This window comes from Aphelocoma coerulescens, chromosome 2 (assembly GCF_041296385.1).
Source record: "Aphelocoma coerulescens isolate FSJ_1873_10779 chromosome 2, UR_Acoe_1.0, whole genome shotgun sequence".
Lineage (NCBI taxonomy): Eukaryota > Metazoa > Chordata > Aves > Passeriformes > Corvidae > Aphelocoma > Aphelocoma coerulescens.
In genome coordinates, this window is record NC_091015.1 from 55,263,157 (window position 1) to 55,280,876 (window position 17,720).

Genomic DNA, 17,720 nt, shown 5'->3' on the forward strand with positions numbered 1-17,720 from the left:
ACTTAGGACTGGCCCACAGTTTTATGTTGCAGCACAAGATTGATGCTGAAGTGTCCTTACTTTGTTTGTTGTTGTTGTTTTTGTTTTTGGTGTTTTGGTGTTTTTTTTGGTTTTTTTTTTTGGCAACTGTTTGGATCCTTTTGGAACTCTTCAATCCCATGTCATTTTCAGAATGACACTGAGTAGCTGTACTACATGACAGGATTTGTTCTGGTCTTAAAAGTTGATGTTTTAGGTAGTCAAATCTAAAGCTACCTTCATGGCATTCTTCTTTTCAAAGAAAGAAAAATACTTAGAGCAACACACAATTAAAGCATGCAAGATCAGATTTGCAGCTCAAAGAACATGCAGCTCATGTTCAACAGTTAACTGAATTTTTTTTTATTCTTTTAGAAAAGCCTCCAAAAAAAGGAGAAAGCTGTAATACAACAAACTTTCAAAACTAAATTTATGGAGAAATAGAAAATCTTTTCATCCCTGAACAAACTTAGAAGGCCAAGGGAAGTGCACTAAATATTTATGTTTCTTGAGATTTCATCAGAATGTGTAATTAATCTAAATTTTGGACAAAGCTTAAAGGAACTGAGTTAGAATCCCTCTGAGCACATCTTACTTAACCAGACAATTGGGAGGAATTTTTAACCCAGTGTTGCTGATCATGTATGTTATGTCTCTCTTTTGTTGTGGTTTGTGATTAGGCAAGAGTGTTGAAACCTTGTCAAGCACTATTTTATGTATTAAAATACTTTTTGCTGGTTCTTACCCATTTTATAGTATTTGACACTATCAGGCAGAGTTAGTTTCACATGGAAATCATTACACTATTGAGAGAACTACTTGATTCCGAATTGTACCTTCCAAATCACGTGACTTCCTCTCTGAAATTTTGGCACTTCATATAAAAACCAGCTAACAGTTGATGCATATCTAAAGGTTAGTGTATTTTGTTCTCCTCGTCTAACACTTGTGATCACTTTTCAGAACAGATCAATAGCTGATTTAAGCCACCATTATTCCTGAGGGCCTGGCTATAAGGCATGGGGCTCTGGCCCAGTGTCCAAGTGCTTGCCTTTTGCTGGGGTTATTGTCACACATCTGGTTCACTTGTGTTCAGCATCAGCTAGATGTGAATGTGATGCCATCTGGAGGCTTTACACCTGTGTCAAAGTCAAACAAAAAAATGTACTAATACACCTTCCCATAGTACTGCACTAATGTAGCTATATGGCTCCCAGGTGGGGATGGTTCTTCATCTCCTGTCTTTCAGCTGGTGTGGAACAATTCTGTGACCGTCTGCACCATTCTCTGCAGCTCTGTTTTAGTCTTCTGCTGGGTGCTGGACCAAGCAGTACTTCAGGTGCTCTGTCTTTTGGTCTCTAGGTATATGCTCTAGGTTTGATCTTGTATCTCTCCTGCTCAGAGCTTTGTCCAGCTCCTGGTACTGAATTCCCCCTCTACTGAAAGAATGTGTATTTGACACTTACAGTACATTATAATTCTGTGAAGGAATTTTTATGTGAATGTGTACATGAATTTTCTTGTTATCATGAAGAATACAGATGTGTGGAAAAGAGAGCCACTCAGATTGGGAGGTCCAAAGTTATTTTCATCTGTTCAGCAAGAGATTTGGAACTCGTTGCTACATTTGTGCTTCCTTTCTCTTCTCATTGCTTCTGGTTTTCTTCCATTTTTCTCTGCTCTCGGAATAAGATTCCACCAGCTATCAAATGACACCCTTTCATTTGATTTTTGACACTGTTGTTTCTGGTTCTTGGCTGGAGACTCACATGATTGAGCTGACTTCTGTCCAGACAGTTTTTTTGTTCAAGGGAGCTGGTAGTTTCAGGCTGTTAGATAAAGTAACTTCCTTTGATATTTCCATAATGATTTAAGCACAAAGATGGAAAATGCCTTTGCCTTCCTTAGATGTCAGTGTTCATGTACATGTGCACATACATATATGTGTTTAGCTACTCATAATTCATATCTTCATTTTAGTCTTCAGAGTTGTTCCTGGGTGTCTTTAGTATTGTCTATATGAAATCCAGATTTCTACTTGTATGGTAGTTGATACTAACAGGTCCAGCACCTAACATACTGCAGAAAAAATATAATCTCCTAATTTCTCTGCTTATCTCTTTTGCATCTACTGATTAGGAAGCCACTTTCTTATTTTCTAATCTGTAATTTTACTGCACTATTAGGTATAATACAAAGTAAGTATGTTCATTACAATTTTTAAAATAAACATAACTTTTTGATATTTTGAAAAACAAAGTACTGTTCCTTGCAGTATTTTAACATTTTTGCAATGTGTGGAGCACTTGGATCGTTGGTGGTTTGTAGTCAGGGGCAAATAAAACTCAGGATGTTCTGTTCACTAAAACACAGGGAATGTCATTAAAGGTCCATTAACTCTTTGTTTGAGCCCCTTAACTCTTTGCCTTGCTTATTAATCAGTTGATAAAAATCTCAAAAGTGATCATTAATGATTGAGTATTCTCTCTCGAGTGGCACTTCTGACACACATGGCCTCAGGAACTTGACATTTTGGGAATGATTCATTACTTGATTAGTAAGGACTTTTACCTCAAAGCAAAACCATTAGGGTTTATCATGCATGACTCAAAGGCTATATATCACACCCGCTCCTGTAATAGTCATTTTCCCCAGATAATGTCAGTAGGAACTACACCCATAGTATAAATTAGCTCTTTTTGGCTTGAATAAATATGCTGTTCCTTGGAGGAGTTATATTTAACTTCTCTTGTTTTATTGCTGTTTCTGCTAAATGTAGTTTTTTCATAGCCACTAAAAGCAGCTTGTTGGCTATTACATATAATTAAAATTCTCAATTTTACTGGTGTTCAAATAGTGTTATATTTCTATTTCCTTAAGACTTATTTAACTTTAACAGTGGAATACTTACAATATCATCAAAGCCCCTTTTTATTAGAAGATATATTCCAAAAATGTCTGAAAGTAGTTAGCTGCGCTTGGGAAGCATAAATTAGGATTACTGGCAAAACTCTTCTGTACTTTGGTCTGTAGTAGCAATTACTTGCTTCAGTGTGGGACAGTCTTCTGACAGGTCAGTCAGTTTGTGGGACAAATAGGTAAAATTGTTCGTATTGTCAGTAAGGTGGTTTTTTTGGTGAAGGGAGTTGGACACGTGTAAAAGCAGGAAACAACACAGCCATCACAAGAGAAAGAGATTGGAAGTAAAATGTTCTTGTGTGGGTAGATATGGCAGAGAGTGCCTCAACTGGGCTCTCCTGGACTGCATTCAGTCTGGTCCCTCACATTTTCCACAGAGGACGGTTCCAGCTACACTGTGCTGGGTCCTACAGCCCCATCTACTGAATTACTCCCCTTGAACCTATGAATAGCCAGCTTTGAACACCCACTGCTCCATTCAAATCAGTAAAGGACCAGAGGTGTGATTTTTATTAATTTCTTTCCCCCCATTCCTCTTGGGGTGCATTTCCCACTTTAGAGCTGTGGCCCCATTGTGACCTATTGAAGAATTCCCTTTGCTTCAGTCCTCAGGGGTATGGGCAGATTGTATCCTCTGGTGTATAAAGGCAACGGTAGGAAGTGATTTATGTCATTACTTGTGATGTAAACATTCTCTGGCACTTTTTGTGACATTTGTTTCATTGGCTAATGACTTTTTGAGGGGGAAGAAATAATATTCCTTTGTAGGGGTAGATCTTGTATCCTCAGCCCAATACAAGGTCACCAGACCATGGATGAGGGCTTTCTGTGGGAACTGAAAGAGCCTGTGTGCATTTGAATGAATGAAAATGGAACCAGTTGGCTACAATTCCCCAAAGACAGGAATACTGATAAGTTTTATTTCTTTGAAAGAAATGTCATATCTGATAATCTGAATTATTGGATACCCTTGTTGAAGTTTAAATCATTGGCAGTCTCTTTCACTGGGATAAGTGTACTCCATAGGCAAGGGAGGAAGTGCTACGCAGTAGTGTAATCAAAACTTGAATAGAAAAATTGATACCATCCTCATGGAAGGAGGGAAACACTCTTATTTTGTGCTCCCTAGAAAGTTTTCTGTGTCAGCCCTGTAATTATGTAGTGTGGAAGCATTTGAGGCATAAAAAATATATAGCTAAGAACTAGTGATCATATCTGGTAGAAGTCACAGTGTTTACTTTGGGAGTTTTTATACATGACGTTTGTGAAATTTCTCATTCTAATTGAATAGTCCAGCTATGATGCATTAAATTACTATTACATTGTTATCCATTTTGGTTATTTCTTCATGAAGTACTAAGAGCATTTTTGGTGGGTTGTGATGTAATTTCACTAGTTTGCTTTTGGGTGGCTACTGTACTTGTTTTACCAGTGTGTATATGGGTGCAGTACCTTCAGATAGCTGAAATAACATTGAACTAGATCAATTTCTGCTGTAAAGTCATGATAAGTAAAACTTATTTCTTTGATATACAGTAGGTGACAGTTTTGCATTGTGGATGGATGGCAACTATATGTTGGTTTCAAATTCACACAGAGTAAATATTTCACAGACTTTAACACTTGGATTCAGTGAAATGCCTTGATTTGTGTTAATGTATACGTTCATTATACCAACAATAAATACTTAGGGGGAGAGCTACATAATTAATGTGATTCAATAGCATTTAATGCCAAACTCTGATTTAAAACCAAACAAAAAAAACCTCCCTCCCCCAAAACAAAACTGAAAACCATAGAGAAAAGAAGTATTTGGTGGCCAAATTAACTAAATTATTTACTCTTCTAATGCCTGCAGATGTTGGTATAAGTTGGATATTGAAGTGGATTTGGTTACTGTTGTAACTGTACTGTAAACCCAGTAATAGGGAGCTATTTTGTCTGCAAACTTAAGCTGAAAATGTTGTACAGACTGAAGTAAAACTACTTATTTCCATTACCATATAGAGAATGAGCATCTAAATTACTGTTCTGTTGTTTCTGGGTAGTCTTGCAGGTGTGACATTTAATTTAGTCACTGGTGATGGCTGGCCCAAAATGACTTGTATAGGCCAATGTCAGAGGTGGAAATAAGACCTCGCATTATCAGTCCCCTGCTTTGCACACTCCTGATCAGCTCAGTTAAGATTCTGCTTGGTATTACTTATCAGAGGCAGTATAGTAGTAGACTGTGGATTCCTGAAGAAAGAAAATATGAAAAAGTAGTATAGGTGATTTATCAATAAAAAATAAAAATCTGTTTCCTTCTGTGTGTGTCCCCTGCAGTCAGGTCAGAGCTGCTGCTTTAGCTGCTACCTTTCTGCAGAAACATGTAACTTGTGTGGTCATTCTCCCAGTTTAGATCTTTTTAATAAAAGGTACAGTTTATGTTGGAATTAAACTGTTGGTTAAATCTGTAAACTGACAAAAACAAAAGGGAAAAGAACTTTCTTCTCCATTTCTTCTTGCCAGTTGGCATCTCAACAGGTCTGTTTTATGTCTCAGTTGTGCTTAACTACTAACTTCTACAGAGTAAGTATTTCTACATTGTGAAGCCTTTAATTATTCTGTTGTGGCTAGTTTAAACCAGTACAAAAAGGGGAAAGTCGGTTAATGCAGGAAAATTTGGCATAATGAACTCTGGGGTTCAGAAGTCAGGAACGAAGAAGACAGTAATGATGAGTATCATAACTACAGACATAATATTTTTAGGCTTTTATTAAATAGAATGTTCTGCCCCTTCTGCTTGCCTTGAGTTCTTTGACAAAGTTTTGTGGCTTCCAGTTTCTTGGTTTAATATTGGCAATTTGTTTTGGATACAGACTTAGTGTTATTTAGATATCTTAAAATCAAGTGTTTGCTTGAATTTCTTTTTGGATGGACAACAAGGACGCTGAAATGTTGAGGTGACAGAGTTTGACCATAACAACTGTAATCCTTCTTTTTCCAGAAAGCCTTTTGGTGAGCCTAGAAAACTGTATGTATGGCTGCTGAAGGCTATACTTGCCAGTTAAATTCCTGTAATATGGGAAGGAGAAGTATGGAAAAAGGCATTATATATCAGAGGAATTGGATTTTTTTAAATGGTATTTTTAAAGGAATCATTCCATTTCCCTTTAGGAAATTTGAAAGTATTTGGAATGGATAACATAATTTTTATCTTGTTCACTGTTTATACTCTTAAGGCCAGTCTACTTAGAAAAAACAACACCTATTAAAGGCCTTTGAATTCAGAGTCTTTCATGTTACAATGAGTCTATTTACTGCTGTCAGTAGGCTTGTAATATATTTAGCTTGAAGAGGTTAACAAGCATACCTTGGAGTGTTACTTTTATTTTCTGTTCTGTGACACTTAGCAAAATCCCATTATACAATTGAGTAGTATTATAATGTTAAAATGTTAATTTGTTCTGCATTCCATTAAAATTGGATTTTTTTTCTTGTGCACTGGCCCATGCGTTTTGTATAAAACCTATAATTTAAACACTACTCCATAGAAATGCTCTAAATTAGTAACCTTTTGCCTTTGCTACCTTAATTACATCTCATTATTTAGTACTTAAAGAGCAACCTCTAGCTACTGGTTAAATATTTGCTACCTAAATAGATTTGTCATGTTAAAGAAAACAGTAGCCCTTGCCTCAGTTGTAATGTGTTTAGGATTTCAGAGTTTTGAGAAATTACGTGCTTCATGTGCTTTACTTTTTTGCATTTTCCTTATTTTTTGATATCTCCTTAATGAGCATTTCGTTAGCTGTCTGTTGCATTTCAATAGGTAATTGAAAGTTTGTCTTAAAGTAACTATTTTGAAAAAGACTGTTACGTTTCAACATGGTCTATGTCTTCTAGTTACATTTATTCCTTTTAACTTTTACAAGCAAATAGGTATAAGTAAATTACTGTTTTTATTATGGAAACAAATATGAAACCGATTACTTGTTGGCTACTAATAGCTATATTCCAGACTTTTACCTCCTTTTGGGAGGAAGGCTGTATTGTTTGGTCAGAATCACAAGGAATATTATTCATTAAAACATCTGCTGAGTTGTCTTTTCTGACAAATTTAAAGATCACTTCTCTTTGGTCTTTTAATTGGATGCAGAAATTAAACTGCAGAAGTTATTAACAGCTTGCAGGATGCCTTAATCTTAAGAATTTCATTTACATCCATGTATTTTTGCTCTTTTTTTTTTTGTTTGTCTTTTGCTGCTTTTTCATTTGTATAAAACCATGTGAAGAGATGATAATTTATAATTGCGATTAGTTAGAATTCCATAGTGTTAAACTCCCTGTCATATGCAAAGGTATCCTGTTTAATTTCCTATTTTACTTTTTTTTTTTCTTTTTTTTTTTTCTTTTTCCCCTCAAGATCCACAGTAATGGAAGCTTGTTTACAACAGATTTGTCTATCTGGCTTGATTCCTACCCAGTACCTAACTACTGCTCTCCTTATCTAGTTATTAACTTGTTGTCTGCACTGTCCATTTGCTTTTGGAAGCCAGTGTCTCCAAAAAGTTCCTTTGCCCATTCTTCCCATATGTTTTGTTACATTACAGGTTAAAAAGTGCAGACTGGCACAGTTATAGTTTGAAGGATAACTCTCCATTTATCTGTATGGTTCTAATACAAAGGCAACAGAGGCAAATGGAGAAAAACACATTGATGCAAATCTTCATCTTGTTAATGTGTTTTTGATTCTTAGGGAAACCCATCTATGGAGCAGATAAACATTTGCCCTCTAGTGAATATTTTATTTCCTGTGAAAATCAGTTTTAATTCCTGAAATGTGTTAAACTTTTTCTCAAAAAAAAGTTAAATGGTAGGGGGAATACCAGCAGTGCATTTATAGGGAAACTGCTTGGCTTGTCCAATTTTAGACTAGGTACTTCAACCTTTGGAGTAGATAGTTTCTCTGAAAACTTCTTTTTGTGTGTTGTTTTTGTGTCACTGTTTATATGTTCTGTATCCATAAGCTATGAAATGATTACTTCACTATTCATGCAAAGGTTTGAGTGATTTATTGCTTGTTGTCTGTATTTATTCTTGGGTTTGAATTCAGCAAGTCAATCTGGAAGGACAGCGACTCCTTAAGAAGTCCTGGTTTTTTTTTTTCTTTTTTTTTTTTCTTTCTTTTTTTTTTTTTTTTTTTTTTTTTTTTTTTTTTGCAAAAGAATAAAAACCTCTGTGGAAACCCTTCCCTGAGAAGAGTTTTTGAGATTTATGTGGATTATAAAGCATTAAGAATGTTCATTCCTTAATTTTCTTTACTAGCAAAAAGGCCAAGATACAATTATAGCAGGTATTAGTAAAAATTGAAAAGCATGCTTTGTGTTCTGGGACTGGTGCTAACATCTGTGTTTGCAAGACAGGTCTAAAAGTGAAAGCTTTTCCTCACTGCCCTTGGAAGACTGAAAGAATACTCCTGTGATATTTCTGTTCAGTTGCATCTGTGATATTTACTTCCCCTTTAGAAAAAAAATATATTTTTTTGGAAGTTAATAGCCACTGCAAAGGAGTTTTTACTCTCTGGGGAGAGGGCAGGGGAGAGGCAGGGGGAGGAAAGAAAAAAATCAGAACACTTTATTTTGATCGCAGGTGCATTTTTCTAATAGGAGGTCACATTTAATTTGTGTAGCATGTTTTGGTGGTTCTGGAGCAGATCCTCAGTCAGAATGAATTATCATGGGAGTTAATAGCTCTGACTGTTAGCACAAGCTGGGGTCTGTTCTCTATCCCAGGTAAGTTTGTTCATTTTTTTTGTAATGAAAAAAATGCAACTGAATTTTAACATTTCATAAAAGAAATTGCAGGATGTTTTTAGAAGAGAGTCAAAGTCTTGTCTCATTTTCTGTGAATGTTATAATAACCTACGTTGTCTCAATTTTTTTTTGTATTTTGGTCATGGATCAAACAGAGGGGGCTAGGTATCTGTGCATATGTTGCTTTTTCAAAATAGACTGTGTATCAGGTGAAGGATAGGTAAAATGATGCATTTGCAAATCCAGACTCTTCCAATCTGTTTCAAGAGGCTTTTCTGTGCCTTATTGAGGCACTTAATTTATTGTAGCTTTATTCTGAACAGTAGGGAGCCCTCTTTAATTCTGTTCTATCTAGGACTGTTTCAGATGCTGTAACATTGAAAATAGGGGCCACTTTATTAGGCCAACTAAATATGACTTTAAATGTCTAAATTCTGGTTTAACCATATGCGTGCTTCAAAAGAGTACACTTTTTACAAGAAATAAATTTCCCATATTTTTGCCTCTCTCTTTTATTAACTTTTGCATTGTGTATGGAACGGATTTGCTTTCAGTGGAAAAATGAATTGTTCCAGCAGAGTGCAGCAAAAGACAAATATTGTAAATATGATTGGCTTTCCTGTCAAGAGTTGGTATGTTGTAAAAGAACAACTTAGACAAGGAGCTCATCATGCATAAAATATGAAATTATGGAGGAAATATATAAGAAAACTGCAGTTTAGCAAATTCTTTCTGCTATTTTTCCTTCTGAAACATTGATAGAGTTTACTAGGAAAATAATCATTAAAGAACTGTTAATATATAATTAAGTAAAGTCTAAGATCTCTCAAACATGCCTGATAAATAGAGCAGAACTTTGAACAGTAGGTAGCTAAATGCTACTGGTAAGTACTTTTTCTGAGGCTGGACTGCAATCTGGTGGAAGAGTTGAGACTACAATTCAGGATTCTTTCCTTCTTCCCCATATTTAAACTATTAGCCTCCCCTGTCTTTTATAATTTTAGCTACTAATATTTGTTTCTTTGCTGGTTTTTGGTGTTTGCCTTTTTTTTTTTTTTTCTGCATAATTTAGAAGTTTTCAAGTCTAATGTTTTTGGCCTTTGTTTCGCCATAACATTTTTTTTAGCCTTTATTGACCCCATTAAGAAAAGATTATATGCTGCTGTGACCCTCCAAAATGTAAATAAGAGTAGTATGCAAATACAGCTATCTGGATAATACAATTTGAGTCAGTCTTCTAGAAGTCCTGAGGGAAATTCCCAATGATGCAAAAGGATTCTTACATGTGCCTTATGGGTCTGCATGTCTAAACTCACTTAGAGATGCTTTTTCTTCATATAGGCATAGCTTTGCTGGATAGCAGCAATATAAAAGAAGTGAAGACAATACCTAGAAGTATAGATTTTTTGTAACACTGGACCCAGTAGTAGTTTTCAGAAACTGAAAAGAAGAAATTTAGCCTGAAAACATGTTGATGAGTTTAAGAGCTACATATATTCAGTATTTTCTTAGCTAAATATGTATATTCAGAAATTGAAAATTGAAATGGATGTATAAAATATTTCTAAAGAAATCTCAAAGGAAAGTGGTTTTCCCTAACCCATCTATTAAAATTCATATAATTTGAATCGAGCCATAGTTTTTTACTAATAGTTTCTTGTGTTGTTCCCATGTCAGAATCTGGATTTAGAGCCCTAAGCAGACTTATGTTTTCACTGTTTGGGTTGCAGCCTGATCCCCTGGTCCTCCTGATCCTGGGTTTCAAAATGCCTTGCACTGCCAAAGTTAAAGTGGGAGCTGTTCCCAGAGAGTTCATTCTCAGCTCATTAATCAACATGAGCAGGTCAAATGAGAGACTGAGGATGAGTGAGTCTGCTGGGATCCCTATCCAGTAGTTTGTGGGCACTGGTGACCCATCACCCCTCCAGTTTGCTGTTCCATCTATCAGCAGGTCCCCTTCCCCTCTTGCCACCAGTGGCCCTTCCCTGACACTGTTGCCCAGTAGAAGTGCAGGATGTTGCTTGTTGCACCAGTCCCTTCCCTGTCCTCCTCTCTGGTCAGATGAGGACAATTCCCCAGGGCACAGTGGGGGAAGTAGTGTATGGAGAAACTAATGTTGTTGTGCTGAAGGGGCAGGGATCTTTGTTTGGAGAGAAATCATATCAGGCTTTTAGGAGGCTATCCCAACATTTGTCTGCTTCAACCAACAGTTCCCCAATTTTCCCGTGTCCTCTGGCTCTAGGAGCTGTTGGTAACAACCTCTGAGATATGCTGAATGATTTTCTTCTACTGTGACTTTGGATCTCTCTGATGGCAGTAAAAAAAAGGTTCTGTTAAATTTGAAAATTCCTGTGTTTGTTTCTGATCAGGTTGTTCAATACAGTGTGAAGTAATTAAATTTTTGGAGTACCTAAACACTCCAGTTAGTCTCAAGGCATCCAGTGTATTGCATGTTCTGCAAGCACAGAATAAAGTTTGTTTTTTTTTTTTTTTCTTTCCCTGAAGATCTTGCCATTTCAGTTCACCAAATCCTAAACAAGTTTTGAATTTAACAGATATACTATCCTTGGGTAAGGTAAGGGCCAGAATGATAACATGGAGGTATTTAGGAAAGCTGTTACACAATAAGATGAATCTTGTTCATTTACTGGCTTTTAGTACTGCTTTTTGTTTAAATTTTTGGATCTGTCTCAGCCTGTAGTCTGAAGGGAATTAGTTACTGACCTTTCCCATACCAGAAGAACTTAACAGAGCAAGAATGGTGCAAAGCTTATCTGGTATTTTTCTGGCCTTAGCTTTGTAAAGATTTAATTTACAAGAAGACAAAGGGGAATATATTTGAGAATCACTCACTAAAGAGAAAATGTGATTGTCAGAATGGCCATTATTCCTGTGAAAGTAATACTTAATTTTATAAAGCACATTGTTAGTTTTGGTAAACTAAAGAAAAAGTGGTCAACAAATACAGGCCATAAGGATCACGAAGAAAAATTTAAAATTCTCTCCAAATAGTGGGACATGTGGCAATGACTAATTTTAGGCCTGGCCTGCAGTATTCTTTTACTCTTAACATTTCTTTTGTGGTAGCACACTGTGGCCATACTCAAGTTGGAACCTTTCTCTGCGGGCAGTCCAAACTTAAATTACCAATCATTGCCTCAAATACTGTACAGTCTAATACAGTATTTCTCTTTCTTTTTGTAGCATAATGGGTACCTTCACACTGGTGGATTTTTTCTTCTTTTTCACTTTCCAACTGTTTGGAATTTGGAAAGGAGGGAAGATACAAAATAAAGCATTTGAATGCAGACAAAAAACATCTCATGGTTTTACAGAAGCATTGCTTTAATACTATAAAAATGAATATTTTAAATCGGCACTGACTGCAGTCACGAGCTGGCCTCTGACTTTGCCTTCTGGCAGGCTCATCTGCATATCTGCCAGCAGAATGGACTTTGTGTTGGTAGTTTTCATTTTTATCTTTAGGTGCTGGTTGATTCATGAATTCTGCTAGGAAAACCACTTGTAGATATGAAATCACAGTTTGAAAAACTTGCAGAGTTTACAAGTGGCTGATACAGATGTATCATTGAAAAGATATGATAACAGCAACAATAATAATGTAATGAAACTGAAGATAGTAATAAAAGCCTTTTGTGTTGAGGAGTCTTTGGGATCATAATTACCCCTTGATAATTATCATGATGGAATTCGGTAGTGTGGTTCTGAAATTAATATATGATGAAGTCTTTAGTCTTTGAGAACCACTTTGTGTAAGTGAAATGAAGATTTCAAAAGTTGAGCAAGTGGGAAGAATGTTCTAAGAAAATATCTAAAGAGAGCATGTTTACTGTTTGTTTTTTTTTTTTTTTGACATAGGAAAAGAGAAGGGTGGAGTGATAACCTGAAGAGAATATAATGTGCCTGTGTTTTTTTCATTCAATAATGATACAAACTATATGTCCCTGGATTGACCATAGCATATGAACTATATGCTATAGCATATAGCATGCAGGGAAAGAGGAGAGTTTCAAGGCCCTGGAATACAGAGATGTCTTTGTTATCATGAGATGAGGACCTTTGCAGCCTTCTTTTTACTTTTCCAGGCACTGCAACTAGCAGGGGGTATTTATGATCTGCACAGAGTCTGACTGTTCTTGAAGGTTGTGGGGCAATAGAGAAGGAGAACTGAACCTTGGATAGATTTGTGAAGCCCTCAGGAGAGGTGGGTGCTAACAATTTTGAAGTAAGGTATTGTGTACGAGAGCATCTTCTACCTATAGTTCTCAGTGCTAGTGAGACTAACAGAGATCGAATCTTAACTCAGGGGAGGTACATATGTGTGAAAGGTTGTTACTTTTGGGTAAGAAAATAAGAGTTTAGTAAGACTGAAGGTCAGAGGAATGTAGTAGAGATTGTACTTGAGAGAAAAGATGAGTGACACTGAAGAGAGGAAGAGAATTTGGAACTTTCAGACAAAATGAGGCAAATTATTTTTACACATAAAACTTCATCTTAGTTTTTAAATCCAAATCACTTGTAGAGGCATAGAAATTATTTAGAGCAGGATTGGGCATTTATTTAGATTTTATGTGTTGTGGTTGGGAAGGAAAACAGGGGGAGGGGAAGAATTCCAGGAAGTACAGAAGCTAGTCATGCTTCAAAGAAATAATAAATATTTGGTAAAGAGAGAACAACATTTATGCTGCTTTTACACTTTTGTCACTCAGTTGATTTTTTTTCATCTAGTAAAGATAATAAATGAATAATGATAAAATATTTCTGTTTGGAAGTTCTTCCTTGGTGTTCATGAAGAGTATTTATTTTCCATCAGCCCTTTACAGTGTAACATTGATTGGTGTGTGTAATGTATTATTCATACTGTTCTAGTTTCATCCCATTAGCAATGCCAACATTATGCTGAATTCTGCAGTGGTAATCTTGTATGAAGTCTTTGTACAGCAAATTCTGCTGTGGTTGAGATCCCATTTCACATTTAGTGACAAGACAGAATGAACTGTAGCACCTTGATACTACTCAGACTTTGTTCCCCTTCCTCCCTCCAAAGAAATGAGAATTGAAAGTGTACTGTAGACCTATAAAACCAAACTGTGAAAGGCAGAAAGTATATCAGAACTGGTTATTTTTGGTTCTTGTATTATATATTTGTTTTCCTGGTAGCTAATGCCTTTAGAAGAGCAAAATGACTAAACCCATCACATTGAAAAAACAGCAAGAGCAGCTTGCTGTTAAAAACAGCCTTCAAATAAAAAAGTCTGGTGTTTTGGTTCACATGTGTGATCCTATGGGTACAATTTTGATTGTGTAAATTGTTCTGTGTAGAGCTGATTTAAATATGTGCCAAATCCAACTGCTTATCATGGTTAAGATTACTGAAGGTCTGCCTAATGCTAGTACAAAAAAAGAAGCTTTTCATTTATATCTTTAATATTTGCTTCTTTGTCATTTAGTACAGGAACTTTTTTTCATGTGCAATAGGCCCAGCCCAACATGCATCAGATTCAATGATAATCTCCTCATTGACTGACTGATTTGGGCCTGGTGTGCTTGGGTGAATACTTACGGTTTGGGTTTTTTTTGTTCTGAAATAGACTTTTCTGAGAATCTAGGTCATAATAAATTGAAAGCTCCAGACAGGTGAATGAAAATTTATTTTAAAAATATTGTAGTTCCTTCCTTATGATGTGGAATAAAAAGAAAATAAAATTAAAAGTTTGAAGAATTTTTTTTCTCAAATGTTTTCATTTTTTGAAACAGCTGCATAAACAAGGAAGCATTCTCTTCTTGGCATGAATACTTAAAAAAAAAAAAAATCCCATGCTTTAAGGTAGATACGTCATGAAGGAGAAATGGTTGGGATCTGTGAAACTGTATTTCTTTGGATTTTTATCTTTGGACACAGGGAGAGCCTGAACAAAGGTTGGGAAAATTGGATGCTCACGTATCAACCAGACCCACAGTTCTTATAAAGATGAGATGGGGGTGGCAAAGAGTCTCTAGATTTTAAGGAAGAAATAAGATGAAACAAAGAAGACAGACAGCTTGAGGGACAAAATTCATTAGCCAAGGAGGAGTACACCAAAGGAATAGAAACCAAAAGTTTTGCTTTTAAACGGTGATGATGGGGGAGGGTGATTATTTTTGGTTTAAAATGTGTGCTTATTCCAAGAAGCAGGATTGTACTATGGTCTTTATTGAAGCTGGGGAAAGGACTTTCTCAGCCTTTTGGAGAATAACTAGGCAAGCATTCTTTAACAGGCTCCACATGTTCTGAAAGATACTTGTCTTATGCAGATCTTTTTCTGTTTCTCTGAGAAGGAAATGTGCATGTTGGAACTTATGTCAAGAAAACACTGACCTTTCAGAGCTCAAATGAGCATGAAGTAGAGAAAACTCGTTATTTACAGCAGTGTTGTCAAGTCTTAATTACAGTAAAATTGTGTGTGTGAGATGTTGAGTAGATTTAATATAGAAAATCTGGGTAGGTTAGTATTTCCATAAAAGCTTATATATTTTCTTTGATTTTACCATAGTTTTTACAAAATAGACTTTCATTCATTGCTTAACATGTTTATAGTCAGTTTTTCAGAAACGATTGAGTAGACTGAGTGCTTAAAATAATTAATTAATTGCAGTCTGCTCACATATGACATCAGACAATTATAACAACTTATTTTTTAATAATTAATAAAAATCCTAATTAAAACAGTGTAGGATGAACCTATTTGTGTGCAAAAACCAGAGAAGAGACTCAATAATCTGTCTGGTTCAATAATCAATGAAACCCACTCCCCAGGGTATTTCCTCCTCCCTATACCTCATATTATCCAGCATACGAGGAAAAAAGATTTTTACAATACCTTGTGTGGTATTTGACCTTCATAGCAGTAGTGACATCAGAATGCATTCCATTGAATAGCACAGTTATGGGGAAAGAATTTAGTCTGGCCAGAGTAGGATATGCCATAGCCAAGGAGCTCAGTGGATTATAAGATATTTCTTCTCACTGGCTTGCAGTTTGTATTAATTTATTTTCTGGCATTATAAATTTTGCATTCCCTACTTCATTTGGGTCCAGCTTTGGTGGGTGCCATTCCAGAGTCTTTTCATCCTGATGACTAGGGAGCTTAATAGGAATTAAGGAGGGTTAGTTAAGGGGACCTGGAATCACACTTCCTAGGGCAGTGCTTTAACCCCTCTGTAAAGAGTCCAGCATAAAGATACAGAACATCAATTCAATGGTTTCTTGGATTTGGCTTTCGGAGTCTTTAGTGGGTAGCAGGAGCTACTGTAAAGCCTCAAGCTCCCACAGTCTTGCCAGCTGCAGTGTGCTGAGCCAACAGTAGAGATACAGAGACAACACAGACATGAGGTGGTGTTTTGTGCTGGAAGCTGCTGGCCCCAGAAAAAAATGCACTCGGACTCTGTAAGGCATCATTCACAATGTTGTTTATACACTGTAAGAAGCAACCCTTTAGATACTGGCAACCCCAGCACCATCACCAACCTCTGTAGAGTGTGCTGGGCAGACATCACCTGTGGAAAGATTCTTCCTTTTGGTCATTCCAGCTGTTAAAGGATTTTCTAGGAAAACAAGCAAAGAACTGTTTTTCATTTCTACAATAAAAATGGAATGATGATGTTGGGAGACCTTGCTGCATGTTCAGGTATAGACAAGGCCATGCAATTGATGCAATTGCTGCTATAGAGGTGGGGCTGCCAATAGGCTCCTCTGCACAATGCATTGATTGCACGTGTCCAGTGGCCAAGGCATTTGTGCCACTCACAGGGCTGAAGACCATGCTGGGTGTGCAGCACAGCACTGGCCTGGGCCTCTGCAAATGAAATGTTGTGTGGATCATAGACTCTTTGTGTGCCATGGTCTTAAGTTAGGATTGATGCAGATGTAAAATTCAAATGAAGTCAGGTACGAGTTGTTTTTAGGTACTACTCAATGAAAATTGGTATTTAGCTTTTAAAGTAATTTTATATATATATATATATAAAATTTATAGTAATTTTATATTTATATATACCACAGCGTTAGGCTAGATATAAATTACTTAGAAATATGGCAGGTGGTAAATATCAATTATCCATGTCTCCTGGAAGGTTAAACTTTATTAGTAACACAAACTGATTGCATACAAACTTTACCAAACTGCTTTTAGCAGATACCAAATTACAGTAAGGGAATTTAACAGCTAGCATATAGTTCTGCCTTTGTTCTGTAAACAGTTTTCCCTTTCTTTCAAGTTTAGTACACTTAGGGCCAGATTTCCCTTGCTTACTTCAAACTGATAACACAGCAGTTGAAAAACCAAATAATTAGGTCCAGCAGGCAGTCTCTGTCACTTAGATGTTTACGATTTATATATCACATATAATTAGTTGCATTGTCGGCAATGTGACCCAGTGAATATGCTATGAGATCTGGTACTGGGAGATTGGAATGTTTTTGCAGATTTGCTCTGACAGATCTTACAATCTTAAGGTGCTGCAGTTTAGTGTAAAACTGGTCCTACCATGCATGCACTGAAAGTGCAATAAAAGTGGTAAGTGCTATTTCCAAGTGATAGTGTAGTAAGAGGACATTGAGTCTCAATCTTTCTTTAACCATATTGAGTAAAATGAAGAATTTCTGCCATCTTATGAAATTCTTTCTTCATTCACTTTTCTTTCTCTTTTCAGTTTTTCAAATATGTACTTTTATTTAAACTATTTTTGTGTAATTTTCACAAACTGTTCTCCATATTAATGTTTGAAATATTCTATCTGCGTTTTTAATACTTTGATGAATTTGTTGGAGTTCATAATCCTCTGAGACTTTTGTCCAGATATTTGATTTTTCAATTGAACAAAAAGCAACCATCTCATCAATAATTAAAAAAACATATAAAAAAATCCAGCAACAGGAACAAATACTGTTTTGGCATCAACATTTCACTGTGTATTTTAATATGT

General features: G+C 36.0%; 1 protein-coding gene across 16 annotated transcripts in view; it reads left to right on the forward strand.

Annotated features, from left to right (window-relative positions):
- Positions 1-17,720, forward strand: part of BBS9 (Bardet-Biedl syndrome 9) — a 288,845-nt gene that overhangs the window by 83,028 nt on the left and 188,097 nt on the right. The window contains exon 20 of one of the 16 annotated variants that reach the window (XM_069007590.1): positions 12,842-13,215. The exons of the other annotated variants lie outside the window; for them this stretch is intronic. Coding sequence (XP_068863691.1) covers positions 12,842-12,886 — 45 coding nt within the window. The 3' untranslated portion in view covers positions 12,887-13,215. Of the gene's footprint in view, positions 1-12,841; positions 13,216-17,720 lie in introns of those variants that run through there. 16 annotated transcript variants of the gene reach the window in all.